Source organism: Tachypleus tridentatus, chromosome 13 (assembly GCF_004210375.1).
Source record: "Tachypleus tridentatus isolate NWPU-2018 chromosome 13, ASM421037v1, whole genome shotgun sequence".
In the NCBI taxonomy this organism is placed as follows: domain Eukaryota; kingdom Metazoa; phylum Arthropoda; class Merostomata; order Xiphosura; family Limulidae; genus Tachypleus; species Tachypleus tridentatus.
The window spans coordinates 37,305,252-37,331,126 of record NC_134837.1 but is presented as its reverse complement, the minus strand read 5'-3'; the positions used below and the strand labels follow the sequence as shown (position 1 = coordinate 37,331,126).

Sequence of the window (25,875 nt, the reverse complement as noted above, 5' to 3'; positions counted from 1 at the left end):
ACTCCTCATTAATTCTCGAAACAAACACCAACATGGATCTTTTGTGGCTCGTTTTGTCAGTGTGTACCTTTATCTTGTGCACTAAAGCAGTCAGGTGCCATTTGACCATCTGATAGAGAATGAGATGGCTAGGGCAGTGCAAATGCTGGAGGATGGCCAGCCCCAAAGGAGGGTGGCACAGCACATCAGTGTGTCATCAATTGACTCTGGCAATGCTACCAGGAGATGAACTCTTATGGCAGGAAACCAGGTCAAGGCCGTCATTACTGCACAACAGCCAGAGAAGAGTGCTACATTGACACTCTGCTTTGCAAGACAGGTTAGTTATGACTCGATCACTGCAAAATAACCTTCAGCATTCCACTGGAACCTGTGTGTTGACCCAAATAGTTTGCAATTGTCTGCATGAAGGATGCCTTAGGGCCAGATGGCCTGCAAGAGGCGTTATTCTGACAGCACGACACCATGCAGCCAGGATGGAGTTTACTTGTCAGCACCTGAACTGGGAACTTCATCAATGGGCCACCGTGTTGTGGACAGACGAGAGCAGGTTCACTGTGTCTCATGATGATGGACATGCTAGAGTGTGGAGACACTGAAGAGAGTGATTTTCCACCTGTAACACTGTGCAAGTCAACGCTTATGGAGGAGGTTCTGTAATGGTCTGGGCAGGCATATGCTTGGGTGGTCCACGGACTTACTCATACTCAACAGGGGTGCTCTGAACGCACAACGATATAAAGATGAAATTCTGGAACCCGTTATGAGGCTTTTTGCTGGTGCTGTCGGCAATGGGTTCCTTTTCATGCAGGTTAAGACTGAGCCCACGTCACCAAACTGTGTATGCACTTCCTTGATGAGGAAGAAATAGAGACTTTTGAGTGGCCCACCAGATCTCCAGATTTAAATCTGATTGAACATTGTTGGGATATGTTGTGAGGCATGTTAGTGAATGTACAGGAACTCTTACAAGCCCTGGTAGAAGAGTGGGCTGCCATACCCCAAGATAACATTTATAGACTGATTCGAAGTGTGCCAAATCGGTGTCGGGAATGTGTAAACTGTTTAAAATATTGTTTAATAGGGATATCAGTTTTGGTGATAGTGGTCATTTTAAAACATTTTACTTGTCCATGTTTTACCGTTCATCTCACATTAAACATTAAAAAATGGACACAGATGGAACTGAAATGAGGCAAATTACCTAAAAAATAAAATATGATTACATTTGGAACACTGAGATAAATTATATAAGGAAACGTACTTGTTCCTCTAATTTTGAGCAGTTTATTTTTCCTCTTTCTTAGCCTTTAGTGACAATATTTTTATGCCTTCCCTTTCAAACTATATAATCAACTTGTGTTAATATTTCATTATGAAACACAATTTACATTAAGTGCTTACCTCTATAATGTCACTGTTTGTTCTACTTTCATGGGGTTCATTATATTCTGTATACTTGAGTAACACTTTGTCCATATCAGTACTAGCATACTGAAACAGCTTATTAGTGCTGTTGAAGATAATCAATGCTATCTCACAGTCACAAAGCACGCTTAGTTCATAAGCCTTTTTCATCAAACCAAACTTGCGTTTTGTAAACGTAACCTGTAATGATAAAAGAGATATTGGTAATAAGAAAATTAAAATGGTGAATACTTCAAACATTAAATTGAATTTTTCTGTGTTTGCTTGCTGAAATACTGAAAAATCTACCTACACAACATGTATATTAATATAAATATTTACTAGAAAGCTGAATCTTAAGTCATAATACAGAAACTAATAATTCTTTTATCTATTGAACTGTAAGCCTAAAATGAATAATTCAGAATAATATGCCTTAAACTGCAAAATATTGGTTAAAACATATTATTTTTATATTGTAACACTATGATAATCTCGTTAACTTAAACAGATGTCCCAAGGAACTAGGATACTAGGCCCATGCCTTGAATCCTAAGTTGGCATCTTGAAAAATCATGGCAGATATCATACCCTAATGCCAAAAATTATCCATGCCATTACAGAATGTAAAATTCAACACTATAGTAAAACTCTACTAACCCCTGTTAATAATTGAATGAGTCAGAATAAGAATACTTATCATTTTTTGGAATCCCCATATACTTGTATCAAGAGCATGTCATAAGGGTTCTGTTTAAATGAACATCTTGATCAAATTTAGAGTCTTGAATAACTGTCATTGTACCCCATGCAATGTCTCAACTACATAGAAAGGTGCTAACAGTATATGTTAGAAGAAATCAAGCTAAGAGCATTTCACAAATAAACTTTGGTAAAAACAACATTTAATACTATAATGTTTTGTTATCATGTCATGGCATAAAAAGTGTAGAGAACTGTTATTGAGCAGAGAGTTAGCATAAAAGCTTTACTTGATGCTGGTTAGACTTGAAAAATTGCTGTAGACTTGGAATTCACCCCAAACACAGTCAAGTGTACTCAAGATTGTGAAACCAAGACATGTAAATTTGTTAAAAAAAGGAAAAGGTAGAACACCTAAATTCAATACTGATGTTAAGTATCTTCATTTATGCAGTCTTCAGGACAGAAGGAAGACTGCCACTGATCTCAAGCATCAGTTGCTTGACCATGTAACAAATGATAAAAAAGTGTCCAGATCTACAGTATCAAGAAGACTCAAACAGTTAAAAAAAACAAAAAACCTTTAGTTTAATCTCCAAATATTGTCAAGAGATGGAAATTTGCTATAAAGTACAAACACTTTATTGTTGGTAATTTGAAAAGGGTGTTATGGATGGATGAGTTCACATTTGAAATATCTGGTTCAAAGCATAGCTTTTACATCCATTAGAAAAAGATGAACAATATCTCAATGCATTACACCTATCTATCATGAAGCATGGGGGAAGAGTGTGATGGTTTGAAAGTATTTTGCTGCTGAGGTGAGAGGAAAGATTTGCAAAATAGATGGAATAATGGATCAGTGCAAGTTCCATCAGATACCAATCCTTCATGGTATACCCTGTGGTTTGCAAATTATGGGTTAAGGTTTCTACTACCAAGAACATAATGACTTCAAATACTCATCTGATCTAAGCAGAAATTACTTAGCTAAGAAAGAAATTGCTGGAGTCATTCAAATGATGCAATGGCCCCATATAGCCCAAATAGCATCCCAATTAGGTAAATCTGACAAATTTGACAAATCAAAATCCAAAGAGATTTATGGGAGTATAGTTGAGAGATTTGGAATAAAATTCCAGAGGACACTGATTAAAATATGTTGCAACAATTCCTGATAGTCTGTCTTCAATTATTAAAGCAAAAGGGGACACACAAATATTAACTGTTTGCTGATGTCAAGCACTTAGACTGAGTTTCTGTTGTACTAAATATGAAAATTAATAAAATTTTGATGTTTCACTTGTGATTTACCTTGCATTTGTCTTTGAAAGGAGCCTGATCTCTACTTTTTACTTTGTCCTACCATTTTTGCACAGTACTATAGATTAATTCCATACTCTTTTTTTTACAAATGACATCACATTTTAATTATGAATTAACTAACAAAATTAATAATGAATAATAGTAAAATAACCAGCAAATAAACACATATTTCTCTTTTCATTTACAGATGTGTTCTACCCTTCCATCTATGGTATATTAAAAAATACTTAAGAAGCCAATATGATTCATGTAAACCTCTCTTGATTAAGTGTAATATATTTATATTTGTGATATAAAAGATGAAAAGGACCTAATGATCATTCATTATTAGGTACTGTAAAAAAATGTATCCATGTAAAGAAACAAGTTGACCTAATAAAGTATGTATGTAGTAAATTATTCGTGCTGATAATTAGAGGGTTTATTTGACCATACAAGTCTCTTCCTATTGATGCCTCGACTATCTCACTGATGTTATATCTTATCACACCGATTATAGTAATGACAGTGTAGGAACGGCCATCTGTTAATAATGGTTTCAGACATACATTGAGTGGTGTTCTAGTATTAACTTTTGTGATAGGTAACTGAATAAAGTATTCTGTTGCAAAATCACATGATTACTAGATCACAATAACATGTATCACTGATAAAATTGATAAACTAATAGATGAACTTTAAGCCCTTAAAATTTAACTGGATATTTGCATTAGAATGATGCATTATAGTACCTCTAGTTGCTTATAGTGGCCATGTAGCACTTTTATCCATTGTCTTAATGGAAAAAATTACTGTTATGATGCAATGCACAACTCAACAGGCTTGGGAATTTTCTAAGCTTTTACTTTTTCTTCACGTCCTTTTGATGCAGCATGTGTGGGTGTGTGCATATATATGTATATATACCAGACTTTGTAATTTAGGACCATATATGCATCATCAGAGAGACTGTCAAATCCCACTCTTTGTTTAGAGTAGCTCAACAGATGATGCTGATTGCTATTGGCTAGCTGCCTACTCTACAATCCTGATGTTCAAATTAGAGATGTCTAGCATAGATAACATTTGTGCCATACAAATGTGTGAAACAAGCACAACTATCTTCCTAACGACAAAATTGTGCTTCTACTGACACAGCCTCACTATCAATAAATATTGATAAAAATTTAAATATATACATTCTGATTTATATTTTTAGTACAAAACTACACAGCATGCTATATGTGATCCAACTACCACAGGAAATCAAACCCTGAATTTTAGCTTATAAGTTTATAAGCTGATAATGTGGGGGACAGATAAATGTTTGTTTTTCAGTTTTGTGCAAAGTTACAAAAGCACTATTTGCACTAGCTATCCCTAATTAATTAGCAGTGGAAGATTAGAGGGAAGGTAGCTAGTCATCACCACCCACCATCAACTCTTGGGCTACTATTTTACTAATGAATAGTAGGATTGGCCATCACACTGTCGGGTTCCCATGACTGAAAGGGCAAGCATTTTGGTGGGACATGGATTCAAACCCGCAACTCTCAGAATGTGTCAGTGCCCTGCTGAAAACTAAATTTGAAGTACACATTACATAATGTCCAACTAATTACTCAATTCATTAAACTTATTATATATTTTACTTTCCGATGTATTGCTTTATGTCATTAAGTATCTGTTATTCTAATTATAGGTAATTATCTTCGTTAACGTTAAGCTCTTTTATTTTTGGTTTATTGTAATACAATTTATACGATTTATTTGACTTGTGATAACAAGCCAGAAATAATGAATTTTAATATTCAGATAAGTGTCAAGTTACTCCAATACAAAAGAAGAAAAAACAAATATAAGCAAACGTGTTTAAGGGCGTGATTAATATTTCAGTGATTTTGTTTATGCCATGTACTTTAAATAATACTATGTTATTGCTTTGTTTCTGGACAACCAGACAATTCTGGAAAAAGTGTAGCTGTATTCTCTGAAGAACAAAGGAAATGTGTGTGTGTCTATATACATATATATGGTTGAGTTTGCAACTACAGACTGTCTAAAGCAATTATGTAACATAAAGTTTGTTTGTTTCTGAACTGCACACAGAAATCTTTATAAGCTATCTGCACAGACTGTCCATAATTATGGCTCAACTCATTAAACTTTTTTGTCTTGTTTTTTTAGCAGTAGTCAACACCACCCAACACCAACTCTTGGGCTACTCTTTACCAACTAAAAGTGGGATTGACAGAGATAGGAAATCATAAAACCCACACGATGACGAGAATGTTTGGTGACGGGATTCGAACCCACGACCTGCAACTTGCGAATCAAGTGACACATAACAAAAAAATAAGAGAAATTCAAATTATTACACACAAAAACATACAGATAAAACATTATACTGGAAAACAAAGGTATATTGTATACGTTACTTCTTCGAATGTAAAAAAACTATAGATTAAAAGTACTAAGTAATTAAAGCACTCATACCGATGTTTTTTTTGGTTTTTAAGTACAGTATTTAAAAACATTACTCCTAAACCGTCAAAAGTCTCAAACTAGACACTAAATATTTCGTCGTCCAATCGCGTCATCTCAGCATTGTATATACCTAGACTGTAATAATACATATCAGTGTCAAAATAAAGAAACTGATAATAGCGAATTAGTAAGAACTCTGACGTCACTGAAGACAGAAAAAAAACAAAATAGGTGTTTATAAACTATGTTGTATTTGAAACTGACAAGGAGTGTCGTGACTGGTTGAACTAGGTCAATGTAAGAATTTATAATATGAAAAAGGGAACTAATGATTTTAGTTTACCTATACAGCTGAGTTTTCCAAATTTTTTTTACATATATAACATTGCAATAAAAAATTGTGGCGGTTTAGATAACACATATGGTACGCCACAAATACTTCACACGATAAAACACGCTTCCAGTATGCCTAGTTCAACTGATAAATCTGTCAGAAAATAGAAAAAGGTTAATGATTCTGTGAACACTGTTTAACATAATTATGTTTGATAGTGCTATGGTGCACAATGGGTAAATAAATGTCGAGTCACGAGTATCTCAAGGTGATCGACTCCCCAAACTCAATAACATTGGTATTAGTAAAACAGAATGGTAAGAACCTGGAACTGACACTATTTACCTTGATAAGTTAGAAATCTCTTGATTAACAGTACACAGTAATAAAAGCTAGAAATGTTTTATTGTGTAAACTTGAAAAAGTAAAAAAGTATACTTATATAACTGAAAGCAAAATCATAGCAATGTTGTTGTTTGTTATTAAGCACAAAGCTACACAAAGAGCTATCTGTGTTCTGCCCAACACAGGTATCGAAACCTGGTTTCTAGCAGTACAAGTCCGCAGACATACCATTGTGCCACTGGAGGGAGGGAAGGACAAATCACTGCGAAACTACACTTCATATAATAGTAAGGTAACTATTTCTTTGTGTGTTACATTGTGTCCAGTACCAAGAAAATCTGGTATACATTTTGGTATTTAGTTGGAAAAACACATATACTGTTTTAAAACTTTCGTTTTTGAATAACAGTAATATGCGAGTTTCTACTTCTTTCAAAGCAGTAACTGAACCTTTGTAACCAATATTTATTGAAAACGCATATTGGAAACTGACACAGTTTGAATCTCCTAGGTTGGATGGCTCAGGTGGTCAATAAAAGTATTTGCCATTCTAAACTGATAATGTGATTTATAGTGGAAAGAGCAAAAGAAGAAAGTAATGGACAATACAAACAATATGTCAACACTCACATAGCATTTTTGTAAGTTACATTTTCAATATTTTAATTTAGATATTAGCTAGCAATCACATGAGATCAAGTATGGTAAATTAGACAAAGATCTAGAAGGGAACGTTATTATAAATAGTAAGCACTCAATCATTCAGTGAAAGTGATTGTGTTTGTCCTGTTATTCAACTACCTAGTGAATTTGACGTTAGACCAACGCTTAGTTGTAAGTGTAGAAACGTGGTTTATGCAATTAGGTCTACAACTTAATAAGTACACGTGGCTGTAGAAGCGTAATATAAAATAAATATATAAATATATACATATATATTTATGGACTTCCTATTATTTTCACCAAATAAATGAATCTGCTCAACAATAAGACACGTATAATAGTGTATTACACCTATACACAAAGTAAAGGAAGTAAAAGAAAAATACTTATTAATTTTCTTACCTGTCGGTTCCGTTCATCTGTGATCCGTGATATTTGTATCTTTTTCCTGCCCATAATCGACGACAGTTTAAAGCAGAATAGAGAACACCTAAGAAGAAAAAAAAACTTTCCCGGAAGTTACGTATCAGTCTCTCGACCAGCAACGTCAAAGACAATTGCTTGCTAACAAGTACCTCAACACCTGCGAATGTGACGTAGGTCTTGGAAACTGTGTAAATTTAACTGTAAAAGAATAAGAAAAAAAAAACACAATTAACAAACAAATAATATGAAGTTTAGGCACAAATTCGATTATCTAAATAATGAAAACAATTTCATTTTTAATATCAGTAAGCTATGTAGTTATTTATACATAATGGGAAAGCCCGTTTTTGACGAACTTACTTGGCTATATCAATATTCCTAGAGATGCACATTATACATAAAGAGAAACGTTTCTTTTATTCTTGTACAATTTCATATAGGCATTACTTGTTGATTCAAAAGCCTGGCAATGACCAAGTGATTAGGGCGCTTGTCTTACAATCTCCGGGTCGCGCATTTAAATCCCCCGTCCCATCGAACACGCTCGCCCTTTCTTTCAATCAGTCCAACTATTATTTGGTAAAAGACTAGCGTAAGAGTTGACAGTAGGTTCCCTTTAGTATTTCGCTGTTAAATTAGGGACGGTTAGCACAGGTAACCCTCGTATAGTTTTGCGCGAACTTTCAACCTAACAATTTTCCCAATTCGCGTGCTTAACCATTAACTGTGAGGTTGGTCTCCTAACTAGCATAGCTAGTTCTATATATGGGAAGAATCAATGTTAGAGCATGTGATGTGCCACTGTGGATATATTATAAAAGTGACAGTGAACCCCAGAATTCAATAAACCCGGGTAGCAGAAGGTGCTGCAAACCAACCTTTGTCTCTCTGGTTAACATTTCTAAATTAAGGACAACTCTAGCCATGTCGCATAAGATGTTATGCAGGTTGAAAATACTAAGTACCACCTTCAATATTATTATACAAGAATACTTTAGAAATTTTTGTCATAATTGGTGTTTGTATATATGTACGGATATGTAATGTGTGAAAGCCGTTGAAGCTGTCACTCTGAGTGATAAATCGTTTATTTACAGTGCAGTATTCAATATGAAATTTCAAGGAAAGCTAGCTTCGTTGTATAGCCTTTTAACTATGAAATATGTAAAAAACAGGCGGTTTTTATTAATACTCTCGCATATATTCATCCAGCAGTAACACCACAAACAACCATAAAAAAGTCGTGTATCACGAGGCAAATGTTTACGCATCTTAAAGCACCCTTACAAATACCGAGAAAGGAAATGATTTAATTTCTTTCCGGGCGGGCTTACGTAGAGAGAGAAATCTGGTTTCGATTTCAGTGCTACACAATAACTAAAGGAAATCACAAGCGGTTACACGCTGTCAAGTAAAAAAAAAAAAAGTTCTGATTTATTATTCAAAGATGGAAATAAAATAAAATCACACTGCTTTGTTCCTTTTGTGTTTTAAAACAATTACTGCTTCCCTCATTCTTTTTAAAGTGTCATGTAACAGGCACAAGTATTGTAATTCAGAGATGAACAAAAATCTACAAGAAATAAGAGTAAATATTTTGAATGGAATGCAATTCAAAGAAAATTGTTTTAAAACGAACGAGGCTTAACTACAAGCCAAGCGAAACCAAAATTCTGAGATATTTTACAACAAACAAGCCTTTGTTATGACACATAAATCCCACAATTCTACTTTTTGGTTGTTTTTTTTTAACCCGACAGGCTTCCATCCATCCCAACATGCACTTGTTTCAGAATACTAACTCTGCTACCATCGGGAGAGCGTAATAGCGTCCAACAACTTTTTAATCCCATTATTCGATGGTAAGAAAATAACCCAAGTGTTGACGGTGGGTGCTGATGACCATCTGCCTTCCCTCTAGTGTTTTATTGCTAAATTAGAGCGGCTAGCCCAGATAGTCTCATGTAGTTTTGCGCGAAATTCAAACATTCTCAGTTTTTATTGTTGCTTTGTTGTTGTTGTCTTTTTTTGGTATAAAACTCGGGAAGAAACGTAAGTTAACAAGTTCGGCGTTCTATCCCTGAGTAAACTAGCTGAAGTCCTAACAATAATCCAATGAAGTCAAAACGAAAATTTATAAATATAATCATACGGCATTGGTTTAAGTTATTCAGTTGAGAGTATGGAAAGATGTAGGGTATGGTGCATAAATCTCACGTAAGCTATCTAAACCAAATCCTATGAAATTGTTTCACTGCTTTCTTGTAGCTCAACTATGTGGCTGCACCCGTAAGACATACCCTGTGTTCGAATATAGGAGAAGTATTTTTTAACTCTGCAGAGAAGTACTTTGTCAATTTCAGTACAATTCAGAATAGCTCTATAAGAGTACACTGCTTTTTCTTCTCCCAAAAGAGCATAATAACAATAAGACGCATACCTTCATACACGTGTTTTGATTTGTTTTGTTTGTTTTTTTGAATTTCGCACAAAGCTACTCGAGGGCTATCTGTGCTAGCCGTCCCTAATTTAGCAGTGTAAGACTAGAGGGAAGGCAGCTAGTCATCACCACCCACCGCCAACTCTTGGGCTACTCTTTTATCAACGAATAGTCGATTGACCGTCACATTATAACGCCACCACGGCTGAAAGGGCAAACACGTTTGGTACGACCAGGATTCGAACCCTGCGACGGGGATGCGAACCCGCGACCCTCAGATTACGAGTAGCATGCCTTAACACGCTTGGCCATGCCGGGCCACACGTGTTTTGACATTATTCGTTAAACTTGACTGACATTGAATATTAAAAATCAATGATGCAGAATAAGGCCCGATAATGTTACAAAATAAAGCACATTATATACCACAATATGTGCATATATCAAAATACGCCTTAACTGATATTGTTGTTGTCTCCCCGATAGGTCAAAAGATACGTTTATATACATATAACACTAAAATCTGGGGTTTAATTCTCCTCTCTGAACAGGGTGCAGACAGCCCACTTTAAAGCTTTGTGCTAAAACACTAAAAGTATTGTTTCGTCAAGGGCAACAATTTTAGTACTAATTAAATAATATATTTATCGTTACAGAATAATTTCATGTATATTCAGCCGATATTAATTTGTTATCAAATTTTGAGCCCTGGATAAAAAGCCAGTATGTACAATAACTATTCATTTATCATTTTATCTTAGATCGTGAAAATTAAATTGCAAAATACGAATTTCTTTAAGCATTAAGCAATATTTTAGTTCAGTCATTTTACTACGCCGAACTGTGAAAGACGTATTTGTGTTTTGGAAAACTCTTTTTTTTTTTTAAGCTTACAGATAAAAGTCTTATGAAAGTTTGTTATAATTATTTGGGAAATTAATATCATAAAATAAAAAAAACATTTCTGTGATAAATTTGTTCATGTTCGCCAGAATTACAACTACATTTCGCGAAGGATTCGAATTGTTGGGAGAGGCCGTGAACTTGGTGACGACGGTCTGTTTCCGTAGAAACAGTTTACTCACGTCAATTATCCTCACTAGTTCCACTACCGTAAAATGGAGGTACTGTGGAAAAGCCACTTTAAGTTATGTGCCCTGCCCTCTACCGGAAAATTGCTTTCTGGTTCTACTTGAAGCAAGTCACCGGAACGAACAGTCTTCTGAATGTATAGTTTAACACCTGTTTTACCAAAAGGACAGCTACCAGGGTATTTTGTTACGTGTTAATCTTTCCTAAAGGCAAAAATCCCAAAACAACGAAGTATATCACACTCATAACAAAGCTACAAACCTTTTTGGTTTTAACACAAATTCTCAAGTAAGCCTTTGTCACCTTTACACTGTAGTTTCAAACTTTTGGCATTTGCTGTGTCGCTCGTCAAAATATACTGTACAAATGTACCATTCCGTAAAATATAACCTAAAAACAGTAAATATTCAGGGCTACATAAAATTAGAGTGCAATGTTTAAGTTACATTTCAGATACCTTGTTAAATTATTCTAAATAATTATTCAAGTACATGGAAAAAAAGTTAATTTAAAACTTGCAAATTATTTTTCTAACCCTGGAATCACATAATTGGTAGCAGTGCGAATAAGCCAAAAACCATCTCGTACAGATATACTCGAATGGGCCGAAGCAAAAGTTTAACGAAACTGAATAACTAAAACGTTTCGCTTTTAAATAACTTCCTCTATTCATTTATTTGGCTCTTTATGATTTCTAATTATGTAAGTGCATAGTCGTTAATAAAAATCCCTATGAAGTACTAGTTTAATACCAACGTATTATGCACAAAAACATAACCTCTTCCCTACCTAGAGATCTTCCGTCCTGGTGCCTTAAGAATGTTTCTCCTACAAATACTTGCTATAAGCGAGCAACGACCTTATCTGGTTCTAAGAGCTACTAGAGAAACTAGCAGGGTTTATAGATACACATAAAGACGCATTGTTTTCTTACAAATTTTCATTGTTTTTCTGGAAAACTCCCTCACCCCCTTTAATAACAGATTGATACAGCAAACTAGGGCGAGCTCAACGTACTCGTTTTAATAATACGCTTCAACACTTTTTATTAACTATAGTATCTTATTAATACGTGACATCTGTTGTCAGATCAAATTACATGGTTAATAAGATTCGCTTCTGTTTTAGCTTTTGGAACTACTGACGACAACCAGAGACGACTTTAGTTTTAGCACGGAGCATTTGTGATTAATGAGCTACGACAAACAATAAAAAGCCTTGCAAGTAATTTGCTACCTGAGTTAGGACACAGAAAATTATAGACCGATAATTCTTGACACGCAGATAGCAACGTGAGAACTAATTCTATTAGCTTGTATTGATTCCAATATCTGTATTATATTTTAATACTGGTACTAAACAAGGAAAAGCAATTTCTTTTCATTACATTTTAAGTAGTAAACTTCAGAAAACGCGTTTTACGGTACACCAATGACTAACAAAAAATAATTAAACCTTTATATTTCCAAGTTGTCTAGAATAGTAAAAATAAAAAAACAAGCGACGTATTTGAAGTTTTTTTAATCCTTGAATTACTGACTTGTTTTAACATCTATCACTATGAGTTAGGTTCATGTGAAATTATAAGGAGACCCAAGCAATAAATGGTAGGATTTAATGTGTTTGTTTTCATACCGTTTTTGTTTGTACAATTCATACGTAATTAGTGAGCCTGTAACCAACAAAATGGTACGTAAATATTTAAGAAAACTGTGTTTAAAAAGCTGGCGTTAACTTAGGTTAATACTCGATGTATTAAGAAGTTGAAGGCGTTAAACTTGATAATTAAAAGTAACTAAAACCGAAAAATGAAAAGTACTTTCTTTACTGGTTTTTGCACAGAAAACAAACAAACTGATCTGTAGTGCATGTTATTAACCATTATAACTCTGAGATGTACCAGAGACTTCTGAATCTTCTCCTTCGCATACTCTAGTTTACATGTCACGTCTTCACCACACTCATATTACACTGCCTATAACTACCCCACGATCTTATAGAATCTGTACAGTGAGAGAAAAGATCACTAAACTAACCTACACAGAGACACCTGTGTTTAGGTTCAATGAACGAAGAGCAAACCTTCTTCATACGTTATATCATACGCACGCACCCCAAGTGAAAAACCGTCATGATTACGGCGTAATGATATCAAAAACAATTATAATCGTTTCACATGAGTTGATGTAACGCACTACGTCATCATATTCACGACACCACCTACATAGTTGGGACACTTTTACATCGTGCAAGCGAAGAAAATTGGTACTCTAATTTGTTTTGTTTTATAATTACGTGTTCTATGCTTTACACACTCCAGCTTCATTCTCTCACTTTAAACAAACAAAAACTGTATATTCCAAACAGCAACTAAAAAAAACCTGAATTAATTCACAAATGATTGGAGCCACAGGTTAATCTAAGTATAAATTCGAATCGCAGAAGAAAAACACGGAACAAAGTTTTTCTATATGCTGGAGAAAGAACAGTTTCAAATTTAAACTGCTTTATACTTGGAAAGTCGTACCAAGAGGAAATGAAATGTTCGACCAATAAAAAGGTGGAAGACCTGATATTTTTGTTACTATAGTGGTGATCAACTTGTTGAACATTTGTTTTCAGTCGACTGCATTCTCTTACAATATTTAACCTTCGTAGAGATAGATACACTAGCATATAAATTGTATTAAAATAATTTACTGTGTTCTAGTACTTTTGATTTGTTGTGTGTATGAAATGAGCCATTGCAGCTTATAATGTTCGCCCCCTAGTGGCTCAGCGGTATCGCTGCGGACTTACAACGCTAAAAATCGGATTTCGATACCTGTGGTGGGCAGAGCACAGATAGCCCATTGTGCAGCTTTGTGCTTAATTCAAAACAACAAAAACAACAACATTATAATGTTCAAAGAAGAAAAAAAAGCTTCAAAATAAGCATTTTATAGATTTTTCTCACTTGGTCCACAATTTTGATTCGCTATACATTTAATTCATTTAAACTTTTAAGCGAAAAGCAACACTTAGCCACAAACTTGATTAAGTCCAGTAGATTTTCTAAAAGTTGTTCAAGGTACCTGTGTAAATACAAAATGGCGCAGCACTGTCGTATATGATTGAATTTATTTTATTAACCAGGCATCACTAATAAGTTTAAGAACTTAAATTAGTTCCTTTTTCAAAAACGGTGTTCAATGCAAATAACATAGTGTGGTGTTGCCATTAAAATAGCGGAACAGAGAGAATTTGTTTGTTTGTTTTGGAATTTCGCACAAAGCTACTCGAGGGCTATCTGTGCTAGCCGTTCCTAATTTAGCAGTGTAAGACTAGAGGGAAGGCAGCTAGTCATTACCACCCACCGCCAACTCTTGGGCTACTCTTTTACCAACGAATAGTGGGATTGACCGTCACATTATAACGCCCCCACGGCTGAAAGGGCGAGCATGTTTGGCGCGACTCGGGCGCGAACCCGCGCCCCTCAGAGTACGAAGCGCACGCCTTAACGCGCTAGGCCATGCCAGGCAACAGAGAGAAATAACACTCTTTAACAAAGTCCAAGTCAAGTCTTTCTAAGATACAGGTTTAAGTTAAAAAAAAAACACTGCTAAAGATACTTGCTACTCGGCAAGTACTGTGAAGTATACATTGAACAGATTCAAGGAAACCCAGTCCTATAACATCATACAAGGCAGGGAATGAATAGAAAAGCTCGCTGAAAAAGGTGTTAGATATTTCAAAACGAATTATCTGAAAACTAAAAAGAAAACTGTATACTGACGTCATTAACAATTCATGCACAGAAGTTTGAAGTACACACTGAAGAACGCTGCAGAAATGTGACCTTTGAGGAAGATCAATAGAAGTCAAACAAGCAACTCTTTGTCAACAAGGAGAATAAAGCAAATTTAGTATACTTTGAAAAAAAAAAACACACGTATATCCTGGTCAAGCATAAGATATTTTTGGACAGACTAGTCTAAATATAAACTATTTAGTTCCAACTGACGTGTTCATGTTTGCCGAATGGTCAACGAAAGATTGAAGAAGGATGCCTTCACTAACCAAGCATGCCGGAAGTTTTGTGATGATTTGAAGTGCATTATCTGTGAATGGTGGCACCCATCTTCACAACATCAATGGCATCATGGATTATCATAAACACCCCATACTAAAGGAACTTATTGGACAAAATTTCATAGTTCAATAAGGCAATGACCCCAAACACACTTCCAAGAAATCTCTAGCTTATTTGGCAAAGAAAAAAACTTCAGCAGATGGAATGACCACCACAAAATACAGAATTTAACCTTATACATCAAATATGGGTTATGCCGGACTCTTATGCTAGACATAAGTACCAACTTGTGATAAAAGAACTCTGTGGACACAGTTTAAAAAAATGGTATCATAAATTACACCAGAGAAAATAACACAAAGCTGTAAAGCTATGTCACTGACACCAGAGGCAGTTACACAATAAACATTAGCATTAAAAACACTTAAAATATTGTTTCTGTACTGATTTTGTAATAACTTCCTGTAATGTTAATTTGCAATAAATACACATTAACTTTTAAAAGTAAATCAATGATTGTTTTATGCATAAAACTTCTAAAATGGCTGTCGCTGAAGTGCCCTAATAAACTTTCAAACTAGTGTAACTTAAAAATATGTTCTTATGTTAATTTCATATATTTCAATATACACTCAGTGGCCACTTTATTAGGTACATCTATCTAATGCCAGGTAGAGCCCCATTTTACCTCCACAACAACCTAAATTCTTCACGACATGGATTCAACAAGGTGATGGAAACATTCCTTAGGGATTCTGATCCATGCTGGCTAGATAGCATCATGCAGTTCCTGCAGATTGGTCGGCCACACATTCATGTTACGAACCTCCCGTTTCACCTCATCCAAAAGGCGCTCTATTGGATTGAGATCTGAGAACTCTGCAGGCCATTGGAGTACACTGAAGCCACTGTCATGTTCATGGAACCAGCGTGAGATGATGTGTCCTTTGTGACATGGTGCATTATCCTGCTGGAAGTAGCCAGTGAAAAACGGGTAGACTATGGCCATAAAGGAATGTACACGGCCAGCAGCAATGCTCAGGTATGCTGTGATATTAAAATGATATTCTATTGGTATTAAGGGGCCTAGTGTGTGCCAAAAAATATTCCCCACACCACTACGCCGCCACCACCAGCCTTTACCGTTGACACAAAGCAGGATGGATCCATGGATTTATGCTGTTTATGTCAAATTCTGACCGTAACATCTGCATGTCGCAGTAGAAATCAAGATTCATCAGATCAGGCGACGTTTTTTTCCAATCTTCCATCGCCACTTTTAATAATCCCGCGTCCACTGTAGCCCCACTTTCCTTTTCTTAGTTAACAGGAATAGAACCCAGCGTGGTTTTCTGCTGCTGTAACCCATCCGCTTCAAGGTTCAGAGATTTTCTTCTGCACACCACTGTTATAAAGAATTGTTGAGTATTTGTGGCCTTCATGCCGGCTTGAATGAGTCTAGCCATTCTCTTCTGACTTCTCTCATTAACAAAGTATTTTCGCCCACAGAACTACTGCTCACTGATGGTTTTTTTTGTTTTTCGCATCATTATCTGTAACCTCTAGAGACTTTAGTGCATGAAAATCCCAGGTGATCAGCAGTCTCTTAGACGCTGGAACCACCACATCTGGCACCAACAATCATTCCGCAGTCAAAGTCGCTTAGATCACGCATCTTCCTTATTCTAATGTTTTATCGAACAACTGAACTTCTTGACCATATCGGCGTGCTTTATATATTGAGTTGCGTGTGTGTGTTTTTTTTTCTTACAGAAAAGCCACATCTATCTGCTGAGTCTACTAAGGGAATCAAACCCCTGATTTTAGCGTCGTAAATCCGTAGATTTACTGCTGTACCAGTGGGAGACATATTGAGTTGCAGCCATACGATTCGCTGTTTGGCTATTTACGTTAAAGAGCAGGCGTACCTAATAAAGTGGTCACATAATATAACAAACTAGATTTTCCCGACACCATCGTTTAGTGTTGATGCACACGGTAACCCAGACAGGTGTTTGCAGTGGATAAAAGTATGTCCCTAGAGCAAAATAAGCTTAAATTCCAGTACACGATTGTTTAATAAATTTATTCTTACGACGTAACCATATTGTTCCGTTGTATTTCTAAGAACCCATGAGTGTAAACAAATGGGAGTACGTCATAATACGTCAACTATACAACATCTGCCATATCCAGAGCCAAGGAGGCCTTTCGTCCAGAACCAGAGCTTACACGTCAGTTAAGATACAACAGATACAGTAGTTGTGTTGGCACTATTAACGTATGCATCAGTTCTCATGAGCAACTGTTATGGTGCGAATTAGAATTACGAAATTGGCTACAATAATTAATAATTTAAGTAATTTACAATAAAATTTTTAAGGTAAGAACTAGTAACAGAACAGTGTTCATTTTATTTAAAATTTGAAACAATTCATTTATTTTAATATTAACTTTACTATAAATCACCTGCTCCGGAAACAAGAAAACCGTTGTTTTGGTTCACCGGATCTTGTGATACTGTCCCAAAGTTGTAATTTACCACCGTATCCAGAGATGAAAAACATGTTATTTTGACTTTTATTTGGCTGCCGTTTTCCCGAGCCCTAAGAAGAAAACTGTATTCTGTCCCAAAGTTGTAATTTACCACCTGTAAACTATGTCCTAGGTATTCCTGGTTTAGTTGGCTGCATTTACCTCAGTCTTGAGAAGATGTACACCGTCTAGTTGTGAAATGCATCTCCTCATGCATTAGAAAAGGTGGTAAAATAAATTGAGTGATCACAACACTTGAGGCTAGGACGAAATAGCCTGTGGTGGCCAGTCGGTCACCATCCTCACACATCGCATTTCTAAATCGAGTGTTATCTGTCTGTTTGTCGATGTTTTATGTACGACTGTGAATTTAACAGACTGGAAACTAACTTTGGACGTTCCACTGAGTATATATTAATCACTAATGGAGTCTGCTCAAATATAATATTTTCCAATTAATAATCTTATTACTTAACTAACTGAAATGATAACCGCCTACAAATTGATAGACGTTTGTTTCGCTGACGTACTTACGTAAGCTATTGTGAAAGGCAAGTCTCACAATGGAGCAATCTAAATGCCCGGCAATTCTAAACGGCTTCTCTTTAAATACTTGTATTTAAATATGTTGAATAAATATGAAGCACCTATATGGTTCTTTCTACGTCATCAATGAGTGTTTCATCAATTTACAAACACGTATTTCAAGTATCGATTTATAAATTCCACCGCTAAATATTTCGACCAAAAATCAGGAAAAAAGTGGTAAATAAAAATGCACTTGATAAATTATTAATTTACAAAAAACTGATTACTGTATCTTGCTTGAATAAATCAAGTTAGTACAAAAGACACAGAAATATATTTTTATTTGAAATTTCTGCTTTAAAAATGGATATAACAGCAGATTTTGCATTTTCTATATTATTATGACTTAAATGTAAAGAGAAAATATAAATATAATAAGAAAAATAAGGTTATACATAAATATTGGGTAACCACATGTTACGGCTGTCTTAAATAGATTTAGTTCATTCATAGAATGGAATACAAAATTAATAAAATTTCAAGGTTGTTTTGCCTTTCATACGTTTACGGAAGCCCAAAAAATCCAATGTTTAAAATCGCTAGATTACATAAAACCACTAACAGTATCGAACACATTAAAAATAAAGTTACCAGTTTAATTACTTCACTTGAGATACCCAATGATACTAATGCTTTGATAAAGTGGCTGCCGATTATCAAGGCAATAAAACTGGAGGCGATTGCACAAGCTAATATTTTGCAAGTGAACAGCAATAACAACTGGAAGTAGGCATGAAAAGCGTAAACATACAAATCACTTAAACCAAAGGAAACCCTACATACGTTTATTAATACTTCCTGTTCTACCATCCATTTCTTTTAAACTAGTGTAACCTTATAACTAAAGAACGTCCGTCATTGGTTTTAAATTTTGCTCAAAGCTACACGTGGGCTATCTGCGCTAGCCGTCCCTAACTTAGCAGTGTAGGGCTAGAAGGAAGGTAACTAGTCAACACCACCCACTGCCAACTCTTTGGCTATACTTTTACCAACAAATAGGGGGATTGACCGGAACATTATAACAGCTCACGGCTGAATGGGCGGGCATGTTTGTGTGACGGGGATTCGAACCCGCGACCCTCGGATTACGTGTTGAGTGCCTTAACTACCTGGCCATGCTGGGACATGTATAACCAAAGCTTTCAAACACTCAAGCTTCATAAAGTAACTGGAGACAATTTCACGAACAGCTAAGTAGCTATACAGTTTCAATATTGTTGTAGGCTATATTTTGCTCATGTTTTAATTTAGATGCTAGCTAAATGTTGCAAGAATTAAAGTAGTCTTGTGATATTTAGAATATTCTAGATGATTTCAAGAAAATCTAGTAGCTCAGACGAATATCTAGAAGTGAGACATCAATATAAATAAGAGAGAACCAATCAATCAGTTTTGTTTTCAGTTGGTATAGTGCAAGTCATTCAGTTATAGCCCTTTCAGCCGTGGGGGCATTATGAAGTTACGGACAATCCCACTATTCGTTGGTAAAAGAGTAGTCCAGAGTTGGCGGTGGGTGGTGATGACTAGCTGCCTTCCCTCTAGTCTTACAGTGCTAAATTAGGGATGGTTAACGTAGATATCCCTAGTGTAGCTTTGTGCGAAATTCAAAAACAAACAAACAAACATAGGCCTACAAGTTACAACAGTGTACAAGTGAGTCGAATTTGTAGAAACGATAAGGAGGAAACAGTAAGGTGTTTGAATCCGTGTTAGTTATAGCCTATTTTCAGGTACTAAATCGATAAGCCATAAAATTGTACAAATAAGTTTATTTTGAGTAAGTTGCAGTAAAATTAGCGTAGATAATAATTATTAATAATTATAGTAATTACTATTAGTATTATATTACTATTACTATTATAGTAATTACTATTACTATTATATTACTATAATGATAATAATATGACATTTGTCTGAACGTCATTTGTACACTTAGGCCTACCACCGGCCCAGTTTGGCCAGGTGGGTTAAGGCGTTCGACTCGTAATCTGAGGATCACGGGTTCGAATCCCGGTCAATCCCACTATTCGTTGGTAAAAGAGTAGTCCAAGAGTTGGCGGTGGGTGGTGATGACTAGCTGCCTTCCCTCTAGTCTTAAAGTGCTAAATTAGGGATGGTTAACGTAGATAGCCCTAGTGTAGCTTTGTGCGAAATTCAAAAACAAACAAACAAACAAACAAACTTAGGCCTACAAGTTACAACAGTGTACAAGTGAGTCGAATTTGTAGAAACGATAAGGAGGAAACAGACAAGTGAACTGGTCTTGGCCTAATTTTTTGCCAAATAAATTAAACAAACCCGCCCAAAGAATGTACAACATTACAACATAATTAATGACTTTAACAATAATATATTAATCACTGGAAACCTCTGTTGTCAAAAAACTACAACTCAGGGTTTGTTACAGAGGTAAGTTCTGAAACAATAACTTCCAAGAAAAAAAAATTAACAACCGCACAAGGGTAAATCGCAACATAATGAACAATACCAAATCAAACAACACATGAGATACTTAAATGGTATCCAAGCAACTCAAATAAAATTAATAAGATGATAATGGAGATTATAACATTATGAAACTGTTATTACACATAAGAAAATAACAAACAGAGTTGTAACCGTTACTATAACCACGTAATGGATTCAAACACAATAAAATTTACATTTAATTCATCGTTTCTAAATATAAACTCGATAAAATCCACTGATGTTAGAGCAGTAAAAACATACTATTATTACTGCACATCTAGCTCTCCAATAGTCTGTTATGATTTATAATCTACATTCATTTAATTTAACTCCAAATTCAATACGTTTGCATTTTTTGAAAAGTTTCCGCAAAGCTAACCGTTCCTAATTATGAAGTGATAGGAAATAAGGAAGGTATCTAGTCAAGATCACCCACCGCCAACTCGTATGCTACCCTTTACCAATTAATAGCGGTGTCAACTATCCAGTACATTACAACACCCCACGTACGGTGACGAGTTTCGATCCCGATCACTAAGCATGCATGCCACAATTATCAACCTAATTAAAAATACTTATTTTTTTCTAATAGTCTTTTATAATTAACTCATTCGATTAGCAATTATTTTATTAATTGCACTTTTTAAGTAAAATATTTCAAAATAAAAATAAAAAGCCTAATTCTCAGCTCTTGTTGTTTTGGTTTTTCAGAGGAGGTTCTAAAACTTCTTAATGTTTAGGCATATGTATACACCGTAAAATGTATGTTACATATTAAGCCAACAACAATAAATGATACAATTTCTGAAATACAATAAGTATAGTGTAGATTTTATCCTGGATCTCTACCCTCCCTTCCTTGCACTAAGCCGTAGCCTTTTAACCATTTTGAATGGCCTGCCGCAAAAATTCGCGAATCTTAGCGAATGCAGTGGCGGGCAGATTTACACAAGTCGCAAACAAAGGGTTAAAAGTATTTCATATTTCAAAAGAAAAACAATTTACTCTATGTTTTCACAAAAACGCTAACGTGGCCTTCATCCACCACAAACCGTAGCAATGTCGTAACTATTGATGTCTTGTCACGGTTTAGGTTTGTAATACATCACTTTCGGACACCTTGAATAATAATAAAACATTAAGAATAATCAAAACAGGTATACTAAATATATGAATTAACAATGTAAATAAAAGTAACATTGAAGAAAGAATAAGGCTACATCATATTTAAGTTTTAGTTTGAATTTTGCGCAAAACTACACGAGGGCTATCTTCGCTAGCCGTCCCTAACTTAGAGGGAAAGCAGCTAGTCATTACCACCCATCACTAACTCTTGAGCTACTCGTTTGTTTGTTTGTTTGTTTTGGAATTTCATACAAAGCTACTCGAGGGCTATCTGTGCTAGCCGTCCCTAATTTAGCAGTGTAAGACTAGAGGGAAGGCAGCTAGTCATCACCATCCTAGTCATCACCACCCACCGCCAACTCTTGGGCTACTCTTTTACGAACGAATAGTGGGATTGACCGTCACATTATAACGCCCCCACGGGTGAAATGGCGAGCATGTTTGGCGCGACCGGGATGCGAACCCGCGACCCTCAGATTACGAGTCGCACGCCTTAACACGCTTGGCCATGCCGGGCCTTGGGCTACTCTTTTACTAATGTGTAGTGGGATTAACCGTAACATTGGGCCTGGCATGGCCAGGTGATTAGGGCGCTTGACTTGTAACCTGAGGTTCGAATCCCCGTCACACCAAACATGCTCGCCCTATCAGCCGTGGGAGCGTTATAGTGTGACGGTTAATATCATTATTTGTTGGTAAAAGAATAGCCCAATAGTTGGCGGTGGGTGGTGATGACTAGCTGCCTTCCCTCTAGTCTTACACTGCTAAATTAGGGACGGCTAGCACAGATAGCCCTCGAGTAGCTTTGTACGAAATTCCAAAACAAACAAACCGTCATATTTATAATGCCTCCACGGCTGAAAGGATGACTCTCGCATTACGAGTCGAGCACCCTAACCACCTGGTTATGCCGGGCCGTCCATACTTAATGAACACGTTTTTTGCTATTTCAAAAATTTTCACGTAAAGCTACACATAGCCGGTCCTAATTCTGATCTGAAAGGCAGTTAGTTTGCCAACAACAATAATCGAAAACTTAGTATATTCTTATCTGACTGAATATTTGACAATGACAATCACTCTCATAATGTACTCGTGGTTCCAAAATGAAAAGGAAAAAACGCGTTTCATAGCATCGGATCAGTAACTGCGAATTTCCGAATTCACAGTCCAAGCACGCTTACCGTTAGGCTAACCATAGCTCCTATCTTACGATTATTTTTGTTAATACAGAATGGAACAAGAAAATTGGAATATTCTACTTTTCCTAGATAATCCAACTTGTCACCCAAAAGTTCAACTTTCAAATGTTCGTTTAGTCTTTCTACCTCCATGTAAACATCAGTTCTACAGCCACTAGATAATGGAATTATACAGTGTATAAAATTGAAATACAGAAAATTGATGCTTCAGCATATTATTGCAAACATGGACAACTGTAAGAGAGCATCTGAAATGACCATAAAAATTGACTTGTTAGATGCAATCACATTTTCAAGTCATTCAATCAAATGCGTAATAAAGTTCTTTCGAAACTGTGGATTTATTCTTGATAATGGCGGAGATTGTGGAGAAGTTGTTTGTTATGGCGATTCTAGTAAAATCCAAACTCTGAGAAGATTTATGCAGATGATTCTGTGAACGTTGAAGAAAATGTTTTAAAAGAAACTGATGAAATTGATTTAAAATCTATAATAGAATTGCAAGATGGTAACAATGTGAGAGATTCAGAAGATGAACAAAATGGAACAGATAGTGAGGAAATAGAAATTCCTACTTCATCGCAAGTGTTAAGTTATATTAAAGATATCAAATTGTATGTAGGAGGGAAATGAACTTCATGAAAAGGCCGTAGAATCGGCGTTCTCTTTTAACCTCATAAGAAAGCCCATTAAAAAAACGAAACAGTTGAAATTGGACACTTTCTTCAAATACATTTGATTAAGATTTTGTGTACTTATGTATATTTTGAATGTCTATTTTTGTTCTTATTTTAATAAATATAGCATAAACAGTATAATAACTTTAATCACAAACGTCTTGTTTGCCTTGAGTGAAGCGAATATAACGTTTCGCTCAAAAATTATATATAATTAAGGAAATGCATGTTCACTATGCCAAAGCCACAAAACCTGCTTCAGCCGGAAATTTTACTCGGTCCCGTGCGATTCCGCCTTAGATAGGCGAAAAAATAAAATGTTTCTACATTAATTATTTGAATTAAGTATTTGTTATATATATATACACATACACTGTTGATTAAAATATGAACGAAATTAGTTGTGTATATTTTTAAGTACTTGCTACACGCCTATTTATGTAACCTTATTCCACAACCTTTCCTCTGACTCATACCAGTGAAATGACTTGTTAGATTACTCGTCGGGCCCGGCATGGCCAGGTGGTTAAGGTATTTGACTCGTAATCCAAGGGTCGCTGGTTCGAATCCTCCGTCACACCCAACATGCTCGCCCATTCAGCCGTGGAGACGTTATAATGTGACGCTCAATCCCACTGTTCGTTGGTAAAAGAATAGCCCAAGAGTTGGCGGTTGATGGTGATGACTAGCTGCCCTCCCTCTAGTCTTACACTACTAAATTAAGAACGGCTCGCGCAAATAACCCTCGTGTAGCTTTGCGCGAAATTCAAAACACACTAAACCATTACTCGTTGTGTTGCGTAAATATTCCGATTTATATTCGTTTATCTGTTTCACATAAAACGCACGTTGATTTGATATGTGACGTTTCGTTTATTTTTGTACCCCATTTATTTACTCAAGTTTGTACGTACGTGTTAAAAACGTCAATAGCACACACTACAAAAGAAAAGCCAATATTGAAATTCGTTTTAATGTCATCTAAGATGTACCGAATGTAGTATGAATGGCCTTAGTTAGTGGTATACTCATACGCTGTATTTCTAGTTTCATGTTTTAAATCGGTCTCTTTAACACTTAAAAGATTCTTTCAGTAAAATTCCGCACGAATAAAACTGCTAAAACAATCAGGTACGGTAAACCCACGTACACAGAAGGGTAAATAACTTAAAGTCATTTCAGTTTCATGTTTTGCATTCTGTGGTTTCATGATTCGTAACTTTTAAAAATTCTTTCAGTAAAATTCCGCACGAAGAAGACTTCTGAGGGTTTTCAGTTATGGTAAACCCACGTAAACAGAATAGTTTGTAATTCACTATTATAACTGTGGAGGGTGGGGGTGCGAAGGAGGAAACCATGTTAGTACCCCAGCCAATGAGCTAAATATAAATATCGAAACTTTGTACAACAGATCCTTTGGTAATTAGCAATCTTATTGCGATACAGAAAGATGTGAGGACAGATCGTATAATGCCGATATTCCTGTGGCCCCCTAGTTGTTATTAATTTTATATATAGTAGCTGTAACATATATATACATATATACACAAATACATCAATTATAATAGTAAAACACACAAAAAGCAAATGTTCTGACTCAAAATAACTGAGGGGTCATTTCCAAAATTCACTAAAACATTATACTGGTGTAGATGCGCCAACATTTACCAGTTTATAGGATAGCTTGGTTCCGATCAACGTGCACACCAAGTACCTTACCTTTTTTTTTTATGTAACGGGATTTAGGGTAGCATCTCCTATAACAAGGGCTGTTTTCAGCGCAGTCTTTGACTTCTTACTCTATATCGCCGGTTTCAGTAACAACAATGTTCACCCTGTATGTCCCTATGATATTTTTAATATCACCCTGTTCAAAACAGAAGGTTGCAATAGTTTTGTTCGAAACAGTTAAACTTTTCGTATAATAATATGTTAAAATACACAAAAGATTGCACACTTCTTTGCAAGATAATTAATTGTGTATACATTAACTTCTCGTGAGATCC

The 25,875-nt window shown here is 35.6% G+C and overlaps 1 protein-coding gene across 7 annotated transcripts in view; it reads right to left on the bottom strand.

Annotated features, from left to right (window-relative positions):
- LOC143238552 (myocyte-specific enhancer factor 2-like) overlaps positions 1 to 25,875 on the bottom strand; it is a 166,558-nt gene that overhangs the window by 12,008 nt on the left and 128,675 nt on the right. For all 7 annotated transcript variants that reach the window (XM_076478890.1, XM_076478892.1, XM_076478894.1 and 4 more), the window contains 2 exons: positions 7,646 to 7,867; positions 1,405 to 1,608 (listed from right to left, as the gene is read on the bottom strand). In XM_076478890.1, coding sequence (XP_076335005.1) covers positions 1,405 to 1,608; positions 7,646 to 7,699 — 258 coding nt within the window. In that variant the 5' untranslated portion in view covers positions 7,700 to 7,867. The remainder of the gene's footprint in view (positions 1 to 1,404; positions 1,609 to 7,645; positions 7,868 to 25,875) is intronic.